General features: G+C 53.2%; 9 protein-coding genes across 9 annotated transcripts; 3 read left to right on the top strand and 6 right to left on the bottom strand.

Moving 5' to 3' along the window:
* Nucleotides 1-702: 702 nt before the first annotated feature.
* On the bottom strand, nt 703-1,455 carry ACET3X_008104 (uncharacterized protein; the record flags this gene model as incomplete). The annotated part of the gene is made up of 1 exon (XM_069454241.1): nt 703-1,455. One exon carries the CDS (start codon nt 1,453-1,455, stop codon nt 703-705), a length of 753 nt encoding a protein of 250 aa, XP_069303706.1.
* Nucleotides 1,456-2,518: 1,063 nt separating this feature from the next.
* ACET3X_008103 (uncharacterized protein) lies at nt 2,519-5,056 on the bottom strand (the record flags this gene model as incomplete). The annotated part of the gene is made up of 2 exons (XM_069454239.1): nt 2,519-4,935; nt 4,981-5,056. 2 exons carry the CDS (start codon nt 5,054-5,056, stop codon nt 2,519-2,521), a joined length of 2,493 nt encoding a protein of 830 aa, XP_069303705.1.
* A 1,384-nt stretch (nt 5,057-6,440) lies between these two features.
* On the top strand, nt 6,441-7,322 carry ACET3X_008102 (uncharacterized protein; the record flags this gene model as incomplete). The annotated part of the gene is made up of 2 exons (XM_069454238.1): nt 6,441-6,585; nt 6,634-7,322. The coding sequence occupies 2 exons, from the start codon at nt 6,441-6,443 to the stop codon at nt 7,320-7,322; spliced, it is 834 nt and encodes a 277-aa protein (XP_069303704.1).
* Nucleotides 7,323-8,563: 1,241 nt separating this feature from the next.
* On the bottom strand, nt 8,564-9,160 carry ACET3X_008101 (uncharacterized protein; the record flags this gene model as incomplete). The annotated part of the gene is made up of 2 exons (XM_069454237.1): nt 8,564-8,959; nt 9,023-9,160. The coding sequence occupies 2 exons, from the start codon at nt 9,158-9,160 to the stop codon at nt 8,564-8,566; spliced, it is 534 nt and encodes a 177-aa protein (XP_069303703.1).
* Nucleotides 9,161-9,368: 208 nt separating this feature from the next.
* ACET3X_008100 (uncharacterized protein) lies at nt 9,369-10,952 on the top strand. Its single transcript, XM_069454236.1, has 3 exons — nt 9,369-9,619; nt 9,670-9,894; nt 9,945-10,952. Exons 1-3 carry the CDS (start codon nt 9,379-9,381, stop codon nt 10,886-10,888), a joined length of 1,410 nt encoding a protein of 469 aa, XP_069303702.1. The 5' UTR covers nt 9,369-9,378; the 3' UTR covers nt 10,889-10,952.
* Nucleotides 10,953-11,140: 188 nt separating this feature from the next.
* Nucleotides 11,141-12,493, top strand: ACET3X_008099 (uncharacterized protein). Its single transcript, XM_069454235.1, has 2 exons — nt 11,141-11,854; nt 11,936-12,493. The coding sequence occupies exons 1-2, from the start codon at nt 11,300-11,302 to the stop codon at nt 12,371-12,373; spliced, it is 993 nt and encodes a 330-aa protein (XP_069303701.1). The 5' UTR covers nt 11,141-11,299; the 3' UTR covers nt 12,374-12,493.
* Nucleotides 12,494-12,519: 26 nt separating this feature from the next.
* ACET3X_008098 (uncharacterized protein) lies at nt 12,520-13,963 on the bottom strand (the record flags this gene model as incomplete). The annotated part of the gene is made up of 3 exons (XM_069454234.1): nt 12,520-12,673; nt 12,734-13,592; nt 13,651-13,963. The coding sequence occupies 3 exons, from the start codon at nt 13,961-13,963 to the stop codon at nt 12,520-12,522; spliced, it is 1,326 nt and encodes a 441-aa protein (XP_069303700.1).
* A 686-nt stretch (nt 13,964-14,649) lies between these two features.
* ACET3X_008097 (uncharacterized protein) lies at nt 14,650-15,364 on the bottom strand (the record flags this gene model as incomplete). The annotated part of the gene is made up of 2 exons (XM_069454233.1): nt 14,650-15,212; nt 15,316-15,364. The coding sequence occupies 2 exons, from the start codon at nt 15,362-15,364 to the stop codon at nt 14,650-14,652; spliced, it is 612 nt and encodes a 203-aa protein (XP_069303699.1).
* A 551-nt stretch (nt 15,365-15,915) lies between these two features.
* On the bottom strand, nt 15,916-18,466 carry ACET3X_008096 (DNA replication licensing factor MCM7; the record flags this gene model as incomplete). The annotated part of the gene is made up of 4 exons (XM_069454232.1): nt 15,916-16,005; nt 16,062-17,984; nt 18,018-18,364; nt 18,418-18,466. 4 exons carry the CDS (start codon nt 18,464-18,466, stop codon nt 15,916-15,918), a joined length of 2,409 nt encoding a protein of 802 aa, XP_069303698.1.
* Between the last annotated feature and the right edge of the window lie 224 nt (nt 18,467-18,690).

Raw genomic sequence — 18,690 nt, 5'->3', positions numbered from 1 at the left:
CATCTGACCTCGCTAGCTTGTTCAGGTGAATAAGTTACGGCGGCAAGGGCTCTTGTTCTCCCTTGTGTCTTTTACCGCCGGGCCTATCACCACAAAGCCCGTTCCAGATGCCCACACCTGCAATACCAGAAAACCTGCATGCAAGATACTTGCCGCCCAGCACGCACACACACACACACACACGTCGCGCGCGCATCGCCCTGCTACCATCCCTCAAGTGAATCGAAGAGGTAATTTCCGTGCTTGGATCCTGCTTGACCAATCAAACAGCGCCGGCGCATTACTGCCCGCTATATATTGGTATCCGCTAGTAAAATGTGGTGAAATGTAATGGTGAACCCCAACGCCAAAGACATGTTTTCCGCCGTGACAGGGTCATGAAAGAGAAGTGACGTGGCCATAACGTCGTTCCTCTATTGATGTGGGGTAGTAAACATAAGAAAAGTGGGGTGTAGGTGATGGAGTGATGGGGTGGTTATGTCGTGTCGTGATTGATGATGTTGGTTGAAGATAATGATGCGATCGGATCGCCTGGACCCGAGTAATTAGTTGAAGTGGTCGGGTTGGATGGTGTAAGTCGTTTATAATGTAAAATGGTAGACATTCGGCGAATGGGAATGCAAGCGTTACGGCCAGGCGCAAGTGCAGAGCTTGAAGGAGTTGTAGAGTAACACAAGGCGATTGCACAACGGCCGCGCATCTCTACTCGACCTTCCTCCTCTTACCGCGGGGTGCGGGGTCGATTTGCGGAAACTGTGGAGCTTTTGCGTCGACTGGTGTGCGACTGTATGTCACTGTCCGTGTAACGACTTCGCGCACACTAACGCGCCTTGAGCGGCTAGTCTTCTTATCCGCATCCCAGGTCTTGGGCGATGAGACGGCAGAAAACGGTGATTGGATAGACTTTGCGCTGGCTGGTGACCGTACTGCAGCGGGCGAATAGGGTGATTGTGGGATGTAAAGGCGGGGTGTCCGCGCAGAATGGGGTCGTGTAAAGGGTGATGGTGGTGGGATGGTGACCGTTTGGACCTTGGTTGGAGGTGCAGACATGGGCGGTTCATCCTTGGTAGTGTCGCATCTGCTGCAGCTGCTTGATCTTGAAGTTGCTGGCGAATCCTTGCTCTTCGCCTTGTCTGCCGGAGCCGATGTCGATGTGAATGACGCACTGGATGCCGATGATGTGACTGAAGTGGGGCGGCTGTCACCAAAGACGAACCTGGTGCTGGTACCAGTGGACATTGGGCTTGAGAGAACAGGTGACAGGTTTTTGAGGAACTCGAGATAGGCTGTTGGTGGTGTGATGGGTGTCTTGAGATCTGAATCCTCCCGTTTGATGTTGGCAAAGATGGGGGTTGTTGCAGAGGTGATCATGGGCGACCTGAGTTCCGAGGGGTAGGTGGCAGACATGGGAGTCTTGAGGGTAGACAGCGTAGGTTTGGAGTCGGTGGCAGCCATGGTGTTGAAGATACCGTGGTGTTGAACGAATGACGCGGATGCTTGTCGGGTATCACTGCGAGCTGTGCTATGCCTTCGTCCACAGCAAAGTGGAAGAGTGAGAGAGCGAGGCCAGCAGACAGGTCTTGTCTGGCGCCTGGGGACGAGAGTGTTTATTGTATGTACTATGACACTAGCTTGGCGCGGATGCGCTGTTGTTGCTGGCCGCTGTATGGGTCGTCTCCGGTTATTTTTGGGCGAGAGGAGTCCCAGCGTTCTCTAAGCGCCGAGGACTAGGATATGCAGGCCCCGTGCACAGACGAACACCTCCACAGGGATGCGATTCGCTGCCCAACGCTGAAACAAGAAGTGTGATTTGTTCGGCCCCTGCAGGTCTCGAGACTCTGACCGGCCAGAAGCTGCGCCTGATTCGCCGCGTAGCCTTCGGGTGTGTGATGTGCGTCGTCGCTGTGCGGGAGGCAGGCTCGTAACCTGAAGCTGAACGTGGCGACCTGGTAGTTTGCCCGGTAGGAGAATCTGAGACGAGCTGATGAGACGTTGGCGTCAGAAACAAGGCGAGGTAGCAAGCAGGTCAACGGGCCTCATGAACGAATGTTGCTTGAAATAGATTGAAGCTGGGTGCAAGCTGTGCATCTCCTCTCGTGGGAGCATTAGACGATTTTATGTCTTGCTTGCAGCCGCTGTGTATCTCTGCGCTGCTTCGGAGGGCGCGCGCGCGCTTCCGTCTCATGCCATCTGCCACCTGCTTTACGTACCAGACACCTGACTCTGGTTCGCCGTTGAAACATCACTACCAGCGCTTACACATGGGCCTTCCCGTGGATTGCGTATGCCTATCACGTTGCCTAATTCAACGTCTCGACTGCTTCATGGTTGTGTACGCGGCGATCCGCCCGTCTAATCTCTGTTACACTGTACATAGCTACTTGGCCAATGACCGTCTTCTGCTGCATACCATCTGAAGCCACGCGCGAACGCTGCGGCCGTGTGGTCTGGAGGTGCACTTCAGCTATGCCGCCTTCCAACAAGGGCCGCAAGTTAGCCCTCGGGCCGCCTGGGCGGCTCAACCTACAAGGGCCTGCAGGTGACCGTTCTGATGTATCTCATCCTCTCTGATAGGGCTTACTGCATCGCCGACCGTGATGGTCGGGTTCTGCCAAAGGGGCGATGACACATCGTCCCAGGGCAGATGGCAGGTATGCTCTCCAAAGTAGACGCGACCATCAAAACGACGTGTTTTGGAAAGCGTTACGAATGGTTCCTGGTTTCTTTCGGCGGTTTGCTGGTCAATGCAAACCATCTGGCATCTACGACACGCTCCCAGCATCTCAAAGTACTGCTGGCCAATCTGGAGGTAGCGCCAGTCGTCTTCCGCATATGGGTCTTCCAGCCCAGGCGGGTACGCTGGGTTCTCCGCAACCACAATGTTGGCTCTGAATACCTCTGCTTGCGCCGCCTTACCGCCCTCCGCTTTGATCAATTCATTCAGGCGGTTGAGGCTCGATCGTGATATAGTAAGGATGGGACTCTCATTTGCTAGTAGAATTGGCTTCGAAACGCACGCGCCGGGCGTAGCTGGAACCGTTTCTGGAAAAGCGCCGGGTACACGCATGACGCCCGCCTTCTGGTATTTCTGCAGATGCGCTTTCGAGTGTCTGGATATGGCGCTCCCGTTGCTAACGGTAGGAAAGCGCGCAAGGTGGCAAGCCACCCCGAGAGCCCGCGTAAAGAATGACGATATGTCGCTCGCTCTGTATGTTTTGGCTTCAATCGAGTCGCCGCAAACTTTAGCTCTCACTTCTTTGTATACGCTTTCGTCTGTGAACATTCGCGGATCTGCGGAAAGAGGTACGGTGATCTCATGCACATCGGTGGTGGTCTGTAGGGCGCCCGCCAAACTCACGCGTAGCAGTCCTTTTTCCAGGTCAATACTGGGACGTATGAGAGCCATCTTTGGGTAGCGCTTTTGGCTCAATGCTGCTCCAGTGCCTTGATGGACCAAACACCACTCACGATCCCACGCAAGACCCTCTGGGCGCACCTCCCATGCTCTACCTGGCGGTACGCTGAACCCTGCGCAACTCTTGATAGGGTAGACAGATAGACTTTCCACGTGCAAGCGACTTTGCGTTGGTGGCTCTACAGCGGCAGACACCATTCGAGACACATCTAGCGGCTGGCATTTCTGGACGAAGAATTCGCTCACAAAGTCAACAAGCTTGTCGACATCCGATAGGGTACTCATGGCTCCAAAGCTGACGCGTGCCATGCCGGTCGGCTTCGCACGCATGACATCGTTGTCGTTGCCGCATCGTTGGCCGGCAGAAAAATTATCTCGCATCTCCCAAGGTGCCAATCCTAGCGACGAGGCAACACCACCAGGATTGCAAAGCCCGCCGGTTCTGAGTTGGATGTTCTTGATTGCAGCCAACTTCTCCACCTCTGCATTACTAACCCAGCCACCGCATTGATTGCGAAGATTGAACGCAACAATTGGGCCCTGTGTAAGCGAATCTCCATAGGTGGAGGCCGGATCTTTGTATACGTGGCAGACCTCTGCACCATTCCCGTGCCGTAACGACGAAAGCTCTTCGTACAGCTTGCGAGCAAGGAATGTAGTGTGCCTCGAAATTCGGTCCAATGATGTATAGAGCTCCTGGTGGATAGCCATTGCGCTATCAAGCGCCATGATGTTATGTATCGGCAGAGTGCCATCCTCCAACCTCTCGTGCAGCGAGTCAACCTTCTTCGCGTGCCACTGCTCTTTCAAGCACACGACCATCTCGACAGTGCCACCACCAAAGTAGCGTCTCTTGTCGAATACCGATGCTGATGCTTGCCTGACTATCAGGGCGCCGAGATCGGGAAAGCCAAAGATTTTGTAAAGGCTCAATACGGTAAAGTCGGGGGCCTCGTTAGGATTCCCAAGGTCGAGAGGCGATGTTGAGACAAGCGCCGCAGCATCCAACAACGTGTAGACATGCTTTCTGTTCCCTGTGCGTATCCGGTGTACCCACTCCAACGGCAGGCGACGTCCGTTCATGTTGGACTGCGCTGGGTATGCAAATAGCTGTGCCGATCCAACTCCAACGTCTTGACTGTCGATCCAGTCATTGACCTCACTGTCCGAAGCGAAGCATCGGTGCTCCTTGGCTGCCTCGCGCACCCCTATCAAACTTGTATGCGCATCCCTGTGGTAGCCATACCAGAATCCTTCGTCGTGATCGCGAAAGGCATCCATGACCAGCTTTATCCCAGCAGTAGCGTTGGCGACGAATACGACGTCGAACTCCTGAGGATCGGCATTGAACATTTGCAAGAGGCGCAGTCGTACATCTTCGATTCGCCGCGTCGTCAGTTGGGAGGCATTGGAGGCGGAATGAGGATTGCCGTAGAGGTTCGCAATCATGTCAGCAGAGAAGCGCTCGATTAGCGATTTGGCGTAAAGCGTGGTGCCGGCATGATCCAGATAAGTCGTATCTGAAAAATAAGAACGCATTCAACGAAGTAACTGTGCAAACTCACCCTGCAGCATGGGATACTCCTTGGCGCGAAGCTCTTCGATCGCATTGTTATAGCTAAGCTGTTTTGCCTCCTCCATGGTGCCTGGTGTGTTTCGTCTCAACAGGAGTAATACTGTTCATCCGTAGCCACCTGAGTCGGAGAAAGAAGGAGTAGAGTTTGCGAAGAAACCCATTTGATCGTGGGTAAGCGGCGCGTTTGCGAGAGTGGGGGACACGCGATGGCGAATGGTGGAGTCGTGACCTTGGACCCTGCCGAGATGGAAATGCGCGGGCGGTCCCGATCGCTCGGAGGGCGCCATCACCGAAACCGTCTACATGCGACAACCACTATTGCGTTTAACATCTCATCTACTCTATTTTCTTATACATTCTCTTTGCTCATGGTAGATCTACGACACCGCATCTCTCATGGGAAGCGAACGGAGTTGCATGTCTGAAGAGGAACCCTTCCGGAGCAATGCGTCTGCTCCCAACGTTCACCGGTACCTTATGCCAGTGCGGGGACCACCGCACCCATCACGAAAACAGAAGCAATATCGGAGCTTCCCACGACTGCCCCTATGACGAAGAAACCACTGGTTCAAATATTCGATGAACGCGAATATGTGTTTCGAAGCGCCGACAAGAAAATGGTAATAGGAAACCCTTCAGGTAGGCAGCTTCATGATAGTTGCCTATCTGCGCCTTCGAGCCAAACGCGAAGACGAAGGTGGCTCACGGCCCCCACAAAGACGTCTTGAAGATCACAATATAACCAGCATCAACAAAGCCCAGCTGATCATCGCCAGCGACATATAGTTCTTCCAGCCTCGCCGCCATAGCCACTACTCGACAGTCATTGAGCCTCTCTTAATATCGTCCAACACACCGCAGGCATGCATAGATGTCCAAGATAAGATCACACCACCTTGGCACAAGGCGCATCTTCTTCGACCCAAACTTTCCGAGGTACACGATGGGGCGATTTTGCCGTCTTAGGACTGCGGCTGAGGTTTTTACGACTCGCAGCACTACATCCAATATTGTGTAACGAGCTTCACGTCAGGTGATTGGCCATCTCGGCTTTGGCCCCCAAGGTACGCTTCGCTTGTTTCCTCGCATTCTTCGCATGCCCCACTGATCCGCCAATGGCCATCTTGTGGCGTTCTACACTTCATCTAAATGGCGTGCCGAAGTAAGGCCTATTGGAGAAGTTCTGGGGATAGCTACACGTTGCCAAGGATTATAGTGCACGACAGCGGAAGTGGAGATGAATAGGCTGACTTCTGCGATGAGAGAAGGCTGAAAGAGAGGCTGTTCAGGCAGGCTGTGTTTGTTATATCCTCGGTGGCCTAATAGTATAAAGTCTGGAAGGGCTGAGTGAGAAATTTCATTCTGTTTCACCAGAAACTCTCAGCAGATATCTTAGTCGCACACAATTGACAGCCGTTTCTCGAAGACGTTTATAGACTACCCGCAACCATGCTTACTCGCCCGCTGATACTACTGAGCGCCTTGGGGTACTCTGCACTGGCTGGGAAAGCGGGACCGCTGAAGGGAGGATCTGGCGTCTCGCCTCGTCAGCTCGAAGAGTGTATTACTCCCGGATGGATTCCAGTGTGCCCAGGCAAGACTTCCCTTTCAGCTGAATCATAGGTCAGACTAACATGATCAGGCGATCTTCCATGCATCCCGCCAGAGGGTACATGTTGCACAGGCGACTACTACCATCTACCAGGCGAGACATGCCCTGACGGGTACTCTGAAGTGCCCCGTATCGACCAGTCCGATCCACCTCCTGCTTCCATCACACCAGCCCCTTCTGCCAGTCCAATCCCAGACCCAACCATTGTCGACTACTCATGGTACACTTACTCGTACACCTATTACTACTATTATTACTACTACTATTACTTCGACGGCTCGTACGAGATTACATCTACCGAGACGACATTCTACACAACCTTCTCATTCACAGCGACGGACGATGCCGCCGCAGAATCTGTGTACGAGTCCTTCACCGCTGCTTTCGTTGAAGCTGTACCTACACAGTCAGAGACACCTACGATTGGCTCCGACCCACCTTCGACTCCGACTTTGGAACCGGAAACGACATCCAGGATTGCTCCATCAACGACGAGGGTCACCACTTCTTCCAGAGTGTCGACCGAGGAGGAGGATGCTACCTCAACTACCCAACGTACCTCGTCTACCCAACGTACCTCATCTACTGCTACTGGAAGCCAGTTCACCGGAGCTGCTGCCAACCTTCGTGCTGGAAGTGTTATAGTTTCTGGCAACGTCTTTGCGTTTACGCTTGGAGCCTTCATTTTGACTCCGGGTATGCTGATGCTTTTGCTTTGAGTACGATTCCACGAACCATGTTGAAATGATTACACGCTGCGCGGGCTATTGGAGATGAATGCGATATCAGTTTCGCAACGAGTAATGACGGTCCGGGCGGAGGTTGAATGTTAGGGCAGTAGAAGCCCTAGTTGCTATACTTTCAAATGTCAAATCTGTATTCTCATGTCTTACTAGCTTCGAGTCTTCTTGAATGCTGAGTAGTAGAACGAAACCTATACCCGTGCCTTTGACTCTGACATCTTCCAACCTGACACAGGGTTCCGCGGCAACGGCTATGCTGTCCACGCTACGCCGGAACAGAACCGCTTGAACATTACGGGAAATACTAGTGGAAGCTATGTGACGAATGGGCCATTCGCTTCTCCTCGCTTTACCGTAAATATATCCACTCTCCAGTGCTTGAGATGTGACCTTGTCCCATGGATAATCGAAAGATTTGCAGATTGTAATCTGGTTGAAGAAGTCCTGGCACAGCCCGGTTACACCAGTCTTGCAAGAACAGTTGAGATGAGAAGCTCCAATCCCCCAAATATTCATGCTAGCGGCCACTTTGGTATTGGTGACATCCTAGGTACCATGGGAAACGCGGTGGAGAGCAATGGTGGCAAGCAATTGCTTCCTATTCTCTCTGGTGTCATCGGAAGATTGATTGATACATGGCAGATACACTATCCTACCTCCATTATGGAAAAATTGACTACATCTTTTGGAAATGGCAACAAAAATATCTCGACACACGTCTGAACAAGATCGGTGGTCCCAATACACCCTTTGGCTACAGTGGTAAGAACGCTACATTGGACTTGACCATCAATAATGGATGCTAGCAGGCGATGCCACGTTCAAGGACTTGGTGGATGTCGAGTGAGGAACGCTTTGCGCACTTATCAGGTGCCCTTGACGTTCTTTCTCATAATCTTGGGATTGTGGTAGACACCTTCTGATCCAATGCATTGGTATATTGTGGCTCTCCGTAAACGTCCGTCGTCTCGCCGCAGTCTCCTGAAAGTGGAGATATCGATCCCATTGGAAAAGTTCTCGATACTTCGTTGAAGCTGTTTGTATCTGCACAAGACACAGGCAATCCTCCGGCTCTGTACGTCTGAGGAGACTGAGCATGGTACCTCTCCAATCTGCTCTCGAAAGCATATCGATAGGGCGCCAGTCCCTGCGTGCAGATCAAGCGTTGGCGGTTCAATTTCGGTGTGTCTGAAGGGTGGCTAAATACTGATATCCACCTATAGGGTATTGACCTCAGCTTCCCGAGCCTGCTTCTCAGCCAACTTGGTAGCTTTTGCCGACCGCTCCTCCCTCAACGTGGTGAACACCCAGAACCACGCTGAAACCTCCATGAATCCCCATGTGAAGATGAAGCTGTTGTTCAGATTGGCACCGGTGCTCATCCTGAAGTCGACGCCCCTGGGAGCGAACATGCCTCCTTCCTTGAGCATGTACGAGTATGCGGTGACACCGAAGAAAAAGAGGAGGCGCAGCGGTGCTTGGAGGCCCCAGAAGTGATCGAAAACATCTTCGTGAAGAGAGAGGGCGGTTAGGTCGGAGAGGCCGATGAAGGCGAAGAGGATGGCTATGAAGGCCGTTCCTGCGGAGGCTTTGTTGAAGTCGCGGGGTGTCGGCTAGCGTGTGTTAGCAATTTCAGGGAGAACGTGAGTGTGTAGAGAGAGAATGGGAGTGCGCACAAGTTGCATTGATTCTCCTAGCAGGAGAATAACCCCTTGGTTCGATACCAGGGCGGGATTCTTGAGCAGGACGACTGCGAGTGTGAGGTGGAACAGTGCAATACTGCGTATCATGGTGTTTGCTGATATTATCGCCATGTCTGCGGATTGTGAAGTGAAGGGTGATTAAAGAAACTGGTGATGTATCTCGAGACGGTTGTGGCTGTGACAATGTTGTTTTCAGCGCCGCGTCGCGTGGTGTTTCGGACCAAATCCCTAACTCCGTCCGTGTCTCGTGCCAAGACCTACATGTACCTTGATGATAAGGCCTAGCTTGCACCATGTTTCTTTTTCATCTCTGACCTCCTGCGTTGAGTATGGAAAAGACAGGAGATCTCCCCGTCAGCGAGAAGCATGTGCATACACCGCATCGTCGACCTTCGAGACGGCGTATGGGCGTTGATGACGTTATCTTCTTTGTAGTCATCTTCCTAATCGCGTCGACCATATGGTTCTCGGAAGTCCGGACTTTGTTCTCAGGCCAAAAGCACACCTGTCGGAAGCCATTGACAGTTGAAGAAAGAGCTGTAAAGATCCTGCAGGAAAATCCACTTATTGGTCAGCTTCACGATCATGACATCCAGGGCCGAATGCTGACTACCTAAAAGATGGCCATAATGATCTTATGATCTTCATTCGAGGCACATACAAGAACCACATCTACAACGAGTCCGGCAGCGACTTTGCAGATAAGTTCGAGAATGGTGGACTAAAGCAACACATCGATATCCCTCGCCTCGAGAAGGGCCTGCAAGGCGGTGCATTCTGGAGCGCATTCTGGCTCTGTCCGCTAGGTGATGAGACGAACTTTGCGGATGACAGGTACTATGACAGTAAGCTCGCACGAAACAACATATGGCGAGTGTGAAACTAATAAATACAGTCGTCAAGTCAACGCTGGGTCAACTAGATTTGTTCAACCGTCTAGGCCAAAACTACCCAAAGTACTTTACTCCGTCTAGGAACAGCGCAGAGGCCATCAAAGCTTTCGAAAGTGGCAACTTCATTGCCCCAGCAGCTATCGAAGGCCTGCACCAGATTGGCAACTCAGTCTCTACGTTACGACTTTACTATCAGCTTGGAGTCAGATATGCGACTTTGACATGGAACTGCCACAACAAGTATGCCGATGCAGCAATTGAGACTGGCTCAGACTTCAGCGCGCGCATCGCGAAACCGTACTGGAACGGTCTTAGTCCAGCTGGTCGCGACCTCGTTAAAGAAATGAATCGTCTAGGGATGTTGGTGGATCTTGCGCATGTGAGTCAAGACACTATGCGCGATGTTCTTGTAGGTCGAGGCGACGGAAACTGGACTGGTAGCATCGCGCCCCCAATCTTCAGTCACAGCTCCGCACACGCAATCTGCCCACATCCCCGAAACGTCCCGGATGACATACTTCAGCTCGTGAAGCAGCGCAACTCTGTTGTCATGGTCAATTTCAACCCGGACTTTGTATCCTGCAAGGCTCCTGAGACACCAGACTCCTTCCCAGTGTTTGTTCCAGAGAATAATACACTAGCACATGTGGTACGCCACATCAGGCATATTGGAGAATTGATCGGTTATGATCACGTTGGTATCGGCACGGATTACGACGGCATTGAGAAAACGCCGGACGGATTGGAGGACGTATCCAAATTCCCTGACCTCATTGCTGAATTGCTGAGACAAGGAATTAGCGATGAGGATGCTGCAAAGATTGCAGGAGGCAACCTGCTTCGGGTCTGGGGTGAGGCTGATAAGGTCGCAAAGGAACTGCAAAAGACAATGCTGCCGCTGGAGGACGATGTGCAGAACCAGTGGGCATATCAACAGATGCTTTAAGCACTGGTCTTGACTAGTGCACGGTCCGAGTCAAAGCCACAATGTAGAACGTATGCAATGAAATAAGGCACTAAAGGTCTTTGCAACGTCGCGATTGGATTGGTACTGTAAGCACGTATTCGCATGGTGAGGCGAACTGTGAGTGGCGGAGCTCCACCATGCATCACACCACCTCTCTGCAGCCCAGGCCTTGGCGACGTACCACAACTTGTAACTACGGACTCACGTACAGGCAGGTACAATCAGGCATCGGGCGATCGGATTATTACGTGCCCACATCCTTCTTATAATCGAGCAACTACAACCCTCGCGCTTTTACTTTCCTCACTACACAATCTCTCGCATCACCAATCCACGAACTCACCCAGCCCTACTCACAACGCAAAACAAGAACAGGATAACAACAAAAAAATGTCATCCCCCAAGCTAAAAACCACAATCGCCATCCTCGGCTGCGGAGACGTCGGCTCCACCCTAGCCTACACCCTCGTCCTCCAACCCATCTGCTCCGAAGTCATCCTCGTCGACCTCAAAACCTCACTACTCGAAGCCCAAGTCCGCGACCTAAACGACGCGACCTACCGCGGCGGCAGCGGCGTCAAAGTGCGAGCAGGCACGCACAAAGACGCCGGCCAAGCCGACATTGTCGTCATCACCGCGGGCGCAAAGCAGAAACCTGGAGAATCACGCTTATCGCTGCTGTCTAGGAACTTGCATATCCTAGAGAGTATCTTTGGGGCTATGGCGCCCATCAGCCCGCATACGATTCTGTTGTTGGTGGCAAATCCGGTGGATATTTTGACGTATTTTGCGAGGAGGTTGTCTGGGTTGCCGGAGAGTCAGGTGTTGGGGACGGGGACGAGTTTGGACTCTGCGAGGCTGAGGGGTGTGTTGGCGCAGAAGGCGGAGGTAGCGCCGAATAGCATTGACGCGTATGTGCTTGGGGAGCATGGGGATAGCCAATTTGTAAGTGTTTCTTACCCTTCTTTTGCGGATGACGAAAGGGCTCAGTCGGGGGACATGTATGTGCGCTAATGTAAGAGACAGATTGCCTGGTCAAGTGCTACAATCGGCACAACACCACTCGCGCTTGCCCTTCCACCAAACACACTGACTTCAGAGTTCAAGGACCAAATCTCGTCTCACACGCGCGGAGCAGCTGGTGCCATTATTGCGGCTAAAGGTTGCACTGCATACGGCATCGGAAACATTGCAGCTAGTATCTGCAAGTACATTCTATTCGACTCGCGCTCCGTTCGGCCACTGTCCTTCTACCAACCTGAGTTGGGCTGCTGTCTGTCGATGCCGGCAGTGGTGGGTCGCAAGGGTATCATCAAGGCGATGCCGATTCAGCTTGATGAGGAGGAGAAGGCGCAGTTGGAAGCTTGTGCCAAGGGACTCAGGGGCGTGATCGAGGGGGCAGAGAAGGAGTTGAGCGCTGATCGTGAGTTGGAGAAGGCATTAGCAAGTGACAAAGGAAACTGAGAGACAGGTGGTTTGACCGGGTCGCTGTTTGGTGTACGACAGTTGCGTATTACTTGTAAAACAGCTGATGACTGGGTATCCGGGATGGATACAAAATATCATGGCCCTGACGCCTTATACACACATGAGTCATCTCTTGACCTCCACTACTCCACTGCCAGCTTGATTTTCACGATGAGCCCAAAGATACCTCCAAACTCGTAGGACGCACGAACTGCTACCTCCCTGCTGTACATATCGACGTACGCTGTTCTGGTCCTTTTGACTGGATCGCGTACTGACAGAATAGTGACATTGCGGCTAGTGAGATTAGCATTAGTATATTGCTCGTTGACCTTGTAGACAGGGTAAACGACTTACATATCCCTTGTGTACTTGGCGAAGAACATGCGAATGGCGTGATCATCCACATCAGCAGCCAGGTTCGAGACAATCAGACGAGTTCTTAGGCGCTTATTCTCCTCAATTGCACGGTACCTCTTCTCCTCCTCCAGGACGTACTCTATGGTAGCTTCAAGCTTCTCGTTCTCCCTCTTCAGCATTTCTTCTTTCTCTTTCTTAGCCTCCTGTTCATCGATGCCATCACTTTGGAGTTGCGTGCACCCGTCTTGGATATCGTTCGATTCAGCGTCCCCAGGCTCTAATCGCAAGGCAGCAGCAGGCGGTGAGTCTTCTGGCTCATCCTTTTCAGCTGCATGTTCTCGAGGATCTAAAATCGTGTTGATGATGGGTGTGTCCATAGCTTTGTACGGGATGTCCCCAGAGGCTGTATCGCAGGACGGCGGAAACATAATCGCTAGCTTGTCATAAAGAGCCTCGATATCGATGTCTTCATTCTGGGTACGGCCTTCGCTAGAGACTTGTCCGTCAAGGTCATCAGCCGTCGATTCGATACCCCCAAAGGTCTTGCTCTCGTCACTGTCGATGCCCAGACGCTTAGTCAAGACCGACAACTCGTCTGCCTCCTCTGTGTCGGGGTTCGCAGGTATTGCTGTCGGGTCGTTATCTTGCTCAACGGCGGTATACTGTGTCAATGGCGAGACACTTTTCATATCTGCCCGCGTCTTCTCCTGGCCATAACTGTCGTCAAGCTCTTCACCACCATCACGGTCAGAATGATCTTGGCTCGACAACTCCAGCTCTGCGAGCATCATCTTGGGGTCGTTGGCATAGTCCGGGACGCCGCCGCCACGGAGGTGCATCTGTGTTCCTAATACGTCTGCGTACAGATCAATTGAGTTGGACTGAATGTGATGACATGATACGTATATGCTTACCTGAAGATTCCTCGTTCGATCCAGCCATCTTTAACTGAATGCCGACAATATTTTTATTGCCCTGTTCGACTCGTTCGAGATCAATGCGATCGTCACCGAGAGCGCTGAAATGTGATGGTTCTGGTTCGGTGGCGACAGGAGGCTTTCTCGCAGACCCGAGTGTTGGTGGGATAGGTACTGGTATCAACAGCCTTTGGTGCAGGTCCTGGTTACGTCGCTGGCTTGCCTTGAGAAGAACATCCGTGATGCTTTCGAACTGTCTACTGAGTAGACTATTGGCTGAGATTGTGGCGGTTCTGTCTCGGCGTATCATTCTGTTTGCTTTCTGTTTGCGTCCGTGAACGGTGGATGCCTCGCGCTGCGGCATTATTGGGTATCGTGACTGCTTTCCTTGTGTGATGCCGAGAGTCGGCAGTAGCGGTTGCCTCTTGCCCAGTCTATGCTCATTCGTGAATAGCGAGAAGGAGCGACTGCAGCTGTACGGCAATCGATGAGACGAGTAACGCTAGCAGCGCTTTGAGATGCTCCGACCAAGCTGGCTCGTCGCCGGTCATCGAGGAGAGAGGATTCTGTCGTTGTAGAGGATGCGGATGAGCTCGACGGGAGTGGCCGAAACCGGCAAGAACGAGCTGCTGTTGCTGGTTGAGGCGTGCCAAACGGGAAGGCGCTACGAGACTAAACCCACGCCGCCAATGCCCTCTGGGACGAGCTCGTATGGTAACAGCAAACAGAGAGACTTCGAATAGGGAGAAAATGAAAGAATAATGTGAGGAAGAAGAGTGACTCGTCACTGATCACCAAGACTCGTGCATGTCATGAGTACTTTTATACGCCTCATTATTCCTACAAACCTTGTTCGGCATACCAACGAATGATCCCAACTCTTAACCATTGCACATGACAAAAGAGGAACAAGAGTTGAAAGCCTACTCAGCCTACCCATTACCCTGGAAAGCGAACCCGCTATCCATTGGCCCACTTAACCGCAAGAGTGTAAATCTACTGCTTCTTCTTCCCCGCGCCCTTCTTCTCCTCAGCCTGGCGCTCAAACTCCTCAATCTCCTTCTCTTCCGCCCTCTTGGCATACCATTGCCCCGCCTGCAGCACCAGCACACCGACCAGCACAAGCGCCAGAATCGTGTTACTAGCCGCAAACACCCTCAACGTGTCCTCCCTCGAGATGTAGTCGCCCATATCCTCGTCTGTAATCTCGCCCGGGGCCGCCTTGTTCACGTCTCCATAGATGCCCGCTGTCACGACCCTGAAGCCCTTGACGATGTTGGTCAGGTACACGGTAATACCAGCCATGTAGAGAACAAGAGATGCGCCGTCGAAGAGCATGTTGGCCTGGTTCGGCTTGAAGAGCTTGATGAGGAAGCCGAGCAGACCGGTGCCGATGGCAAGGTTGAGGATGCGCGACACAATGGCAGGAGAGGCATAGAGGAACTTGATGTGCGATTCAAGAATGTCGAAGTAGACCGATCGGTCGGCAGGCACGTTCCATAGGACATTGTAGTCGTATGGCAGTTGCGCGAACATGATCCCGAGGAAAAAACATGTTGCTGCGAGGTTTGGTCAGCAGGCGAATTCGCGGCGCAATTGAAGCGTTGTGGAAGTAGGCTGGGCTGGGCCGGGTGGTCAGCATGGAGGGGTCGTCCTACTTACGTCCTACAACCATAAATTGCGCAAAGTTGTTTGCTGCGCCTGGGGCCATTTTGAGGGGATGCTGGGGAGCGCGAGTCCGTGTATGAATTTGCGATTGATAGGAAGATCACACTGTGAGATGCGAACAGCTGGCGCAAGCTTATCTGTCGGTTTCTGCCGCGTCGCGAGATTCGCAGTGGAGGTAACCTCTTTAAGAAGGTAGGACCGCAGACGAGGCTTGTAGCGAAATCTCACAACACAAGTAATCAGAAAAGCCGTGAGCCGTGGTGAGAGGGGGGCACAGCGAAAACAGGGTTGGCCGACTTGAGCTCTCCCACTTTTCGGTAGCGACCCCGCGAGGGTTCACAACGCACCGATGATGCTTGTCTGCAGACGGGATGGTTGCCTTGGCATGTGACAGCGACCCTGGCGCACGCGACATTCGGTAGACAACATTTCGAGAAGCAGTTGTTCGTCGTTGCTTCATTGGGATTTCTATGCGAAGCTACAAACAGCTGCAAGTAAGGTAGACGCGCGCTCAACGTCGTTCGGATATCCAACGCCCTGGTACGCCGTAAACAGACACAACTATATCCAATGCCAACATTCCATGCCCATGCTTTAAAAGTCGTTATCAGCATCCATATCCTCGTCCTCCAGACCAGCTTCGATAAAGACAAGTCTTGTGCCTTCTCCAGTTGTTTGCCAGACCTATCAAGAAGCGTTAGTACAGTGAGCCTCGTGTGACATTGGACGGCGATACTTACATCGAGCATGGAATATTCGTCAATGGCTTGTTCAAACTGGTCGGCTGTGAAGCCCTTGGCCAAGACCCTTTCCCTGACCCTGCGAAGGTCAAGTTCACCCCTTGTGCCATCACCAACAGCAGCAGCACCGCTAGCCTCCATGGACTTGATGAGGTGGTAGATTTTACTGCTTGGAGTGTGGTCGATTCCACGGTTCTCGTCGGCATACAGACTGGCCTTGCTGACTTCGGTAAGGCGGAGAGCTTCGTCAACGTCTTCCGAGATGACTTGTTCGGCGAATCGCAGTCGCGCAAGAGCCTGTGCAAGACGAAGTATACCAAGCAACGTACGCGGCGAAGTGTGGGTAAAGGCCTTCTTGTTGCCGTCGTCCCGCTTCTGCTGTTGACGCATGCGCACGTAGGCGCCGACCATGTAGTCTGATACCTCCTTTGGTATAGTTGGTCGGTATGATCGCGCACGAGCAACCCATTGCCGTACTTCGGCAGGGCTGAAGATGATGCCACCAGGGGCCTCGGGGTGGGCGTTATGCATGTGCACGTGAGTGACGTGACGAGCCAGCTCTTCGTCAGAGTCTCGCGCAGGGGTATCGAGGATAAGGAACAAGACATCGAAACGAGACAGGAGCGCAGCAGGAAGGTTGATGTTCTCGATCGGCGAGAGGCGAGGATTGTAGCGGCCATACAACGGATTGGCAGCCGCGAGGATCGACGTGCGAGCGTTCAAGGTGGTTGTAATGCCAGCCTTGCTGATGGAGATTGTTTGTTGTTCCATGACTTCGTGGATGGCTGTTCGGTCGCTGTCATCCATCTTGTCAAATTCATCAATACAGCACATGCCGTTGTCAGCTAGCACAAGGGCTCCTCCCTCAAGGACCATCTCATCTGTGACTGGGTCGCGCATGACCGCTGCGGTAAGACCGACACCACTGCTACCACGGCCAGTCGTGTAGACACCGCGAGGCGCTACTTTGGTAATGTACTTGAGCAATTGGGATTTGGCCACACCAGGGTCACCCATCAAGCAGACGTTGATATCACCACGGATGCGCATACCGTCGCCAACCTCTTTTGTGACACCACCAATGAGCTGGAGGAGAAGGGCCTTCTTGACATCGACGTGACCGAAAATTTCAGGTGCGATGGATCGCGACAGGTACTCGTACAGCTGCCCGGTCCTTTCGAGCTCGTTCATCCTTCGCAGCGTTGGCTGCGCAAGCACAATGTCATCGTAGGCCTTCTTGTGCTGCATGACGTATTGGGCTTCGAGGTATGTGTCGGTGAGGAGACCGGCTCGGATGGCCTTGAAGCCAGTGTAGGGCGTGGGGAGAAAGATACCAGCACAGTCGATGACATCGCCGGGGTTGATCTGCCTGACGAGCGCGCCATGGCAGTGGATAGTCAGCTGTCTCGGGATATGGCCAACAGGAACTTGGTCGGCCATCTCTTGGATCTTGACTTCTTGGAACGGAAGGAACTTGGAGGCGCGCGTCGAGAGGAAGAGCTGGCCCTTGGTCTTGTTGCTCTTGCAATCTTCGGACGGGCACTCGACGAGGGGAGTGAATTGCTTGGTCGTCACGGGCTGGAAAACTTCGCTTCCGCAGCGGTCGCAAGAGTAAGCGTTGACCTGTACGGCTGGCTTGACGTCCGACACCCTGGTTGCAATACCGCGGACTGTGATGAGGTGACCCAGGTGCTCGCCCCGAACATTTCGCACTGCCAACGCCTTCGTGCTGCGCTGGCTGCTGGAACCAGACGGTATCCTGGGCCTGAAGTTGAGGGTGTATCGCCTGGTCAACGCAGGAGGAAACATGGTCTCGGGCGCAGCCTGTGAATTGTCGTCGACTCCCTGCATCTCCTGCTGTCTCTCGTTGCGCTTGGAGCGCTGCGTCATAATCACGTCCAGGACATCGTCCTTGAAGTCGAGCTCCCTGGTCGGCGGCGGCAGGCACTTATCGACTGCCCGCGAGAAGATCTCGATGTAGTGGTGCGCATTGCGCTCGATGGACTCGACCAGGCGGTAGTTGTGCTCGTCGTCTGCTGTCGCCTTCTCGTATGCTTCGACGTCGTTGAGGTCTATTTGGATCTCGTCGCGCACGCGGTTCGCTACGTCCTGCAGGAGGTCCATGTACTTGAGCTTCGACTTGGTGCGCGACTGCGCTCCATTCGCATTTGACGCGGGATCGTCCGAGTCGTCGACCATGTCGTATTCCTCGTCGCCATTGCCATTGATGTTGAGGCCCTCGAGCTGGTCGGCGGCATCTGTCGAGGCCGACTTGTAGTGTTTGAGGAAATCAACAAAGGCGGCTGCTGGCTGTTAGCTGCGGTGTGCAGTGTCTTGGTTGCCCGTGCCCGCTTACCCTCCTGCTCGTCGTAGTTGACGGGCGCACTCGTGGTAAGGAGCGCCATTCTGTCTGGGGGGTGCGTGTCAAGGTGCGTGTCTAGGCGTGGGTGCGGTGGTGCAGCGGGGAGGGATGCGCGGTAGCAAAATTGGGGCTGGTCGCGTTGCCAGCTCCGTCGCGTCTACCCGCGTTTCCAGGGCAGTCGAGCGATTGGACCGCCGCCGCTTTCTGCCACCGCTTTGGGCCATCGGCGCCGACGACCCCAACCTCGGCCCGCGTATGAGTGAGCAT

This window comes from Alternaria dauci, chromosome 8 (assembly GCF_042100115.1).
Source record: "Alternaria dauci strain A2016 chromosome 8, whole genome shotgun sequence".
NCBI classification, from domain to species: Eukaryota; Fungi; Ascomycota; class Dothideomycetes; order Pleosporales; family Pleosporaceae; genus Alternaria; species Alternaria dauci.
Note: the sequence above shows the minus strand (reverse complement) of the source record. Positions and strands in the feature narration are given on the sequence as shown.

Excerpts from the sequence above, each read along its gene's own strand:
- ACET3X_008099 (XM_069454235.1), top strand. The coding sequence starts at position 11,300 with ATGTCATCCCCCAAGCTAAAAACCACAATCGCCATCCTCGGCTGCGGA. Across the intron at positions 11,855-11,935 it reads AGCATGGGGATAGCCAATTT|ATTGCCTGGTCAAGTGCTAC; the intron begins GTAAGTGTTTCT and ends TGTAAGAGACAG.
- ACET3X_008100 (XM_069454236.1), top strand. The coding sequence starts at position 9,379 with ATGGAAAAGACAGGAGATCTCCCCGTCAGCGAGAAGCATGTGCATACA. Across the intron at positions 9,620-9,669 it reads GCAGGAAAATCCACTTATTG|ATGGCCATAATGATCTTATG; the intron begins GTCAGCTTCACG and ends ACTACCTAAAAG. Across the intron at positions 9,895-9,944 it reads GGATGACAGGTACTATGACA|TCGTCAAGTCAACGCTGGGT; the intron begins GTAAGCTCGCAC and ends TAATAAATACAG.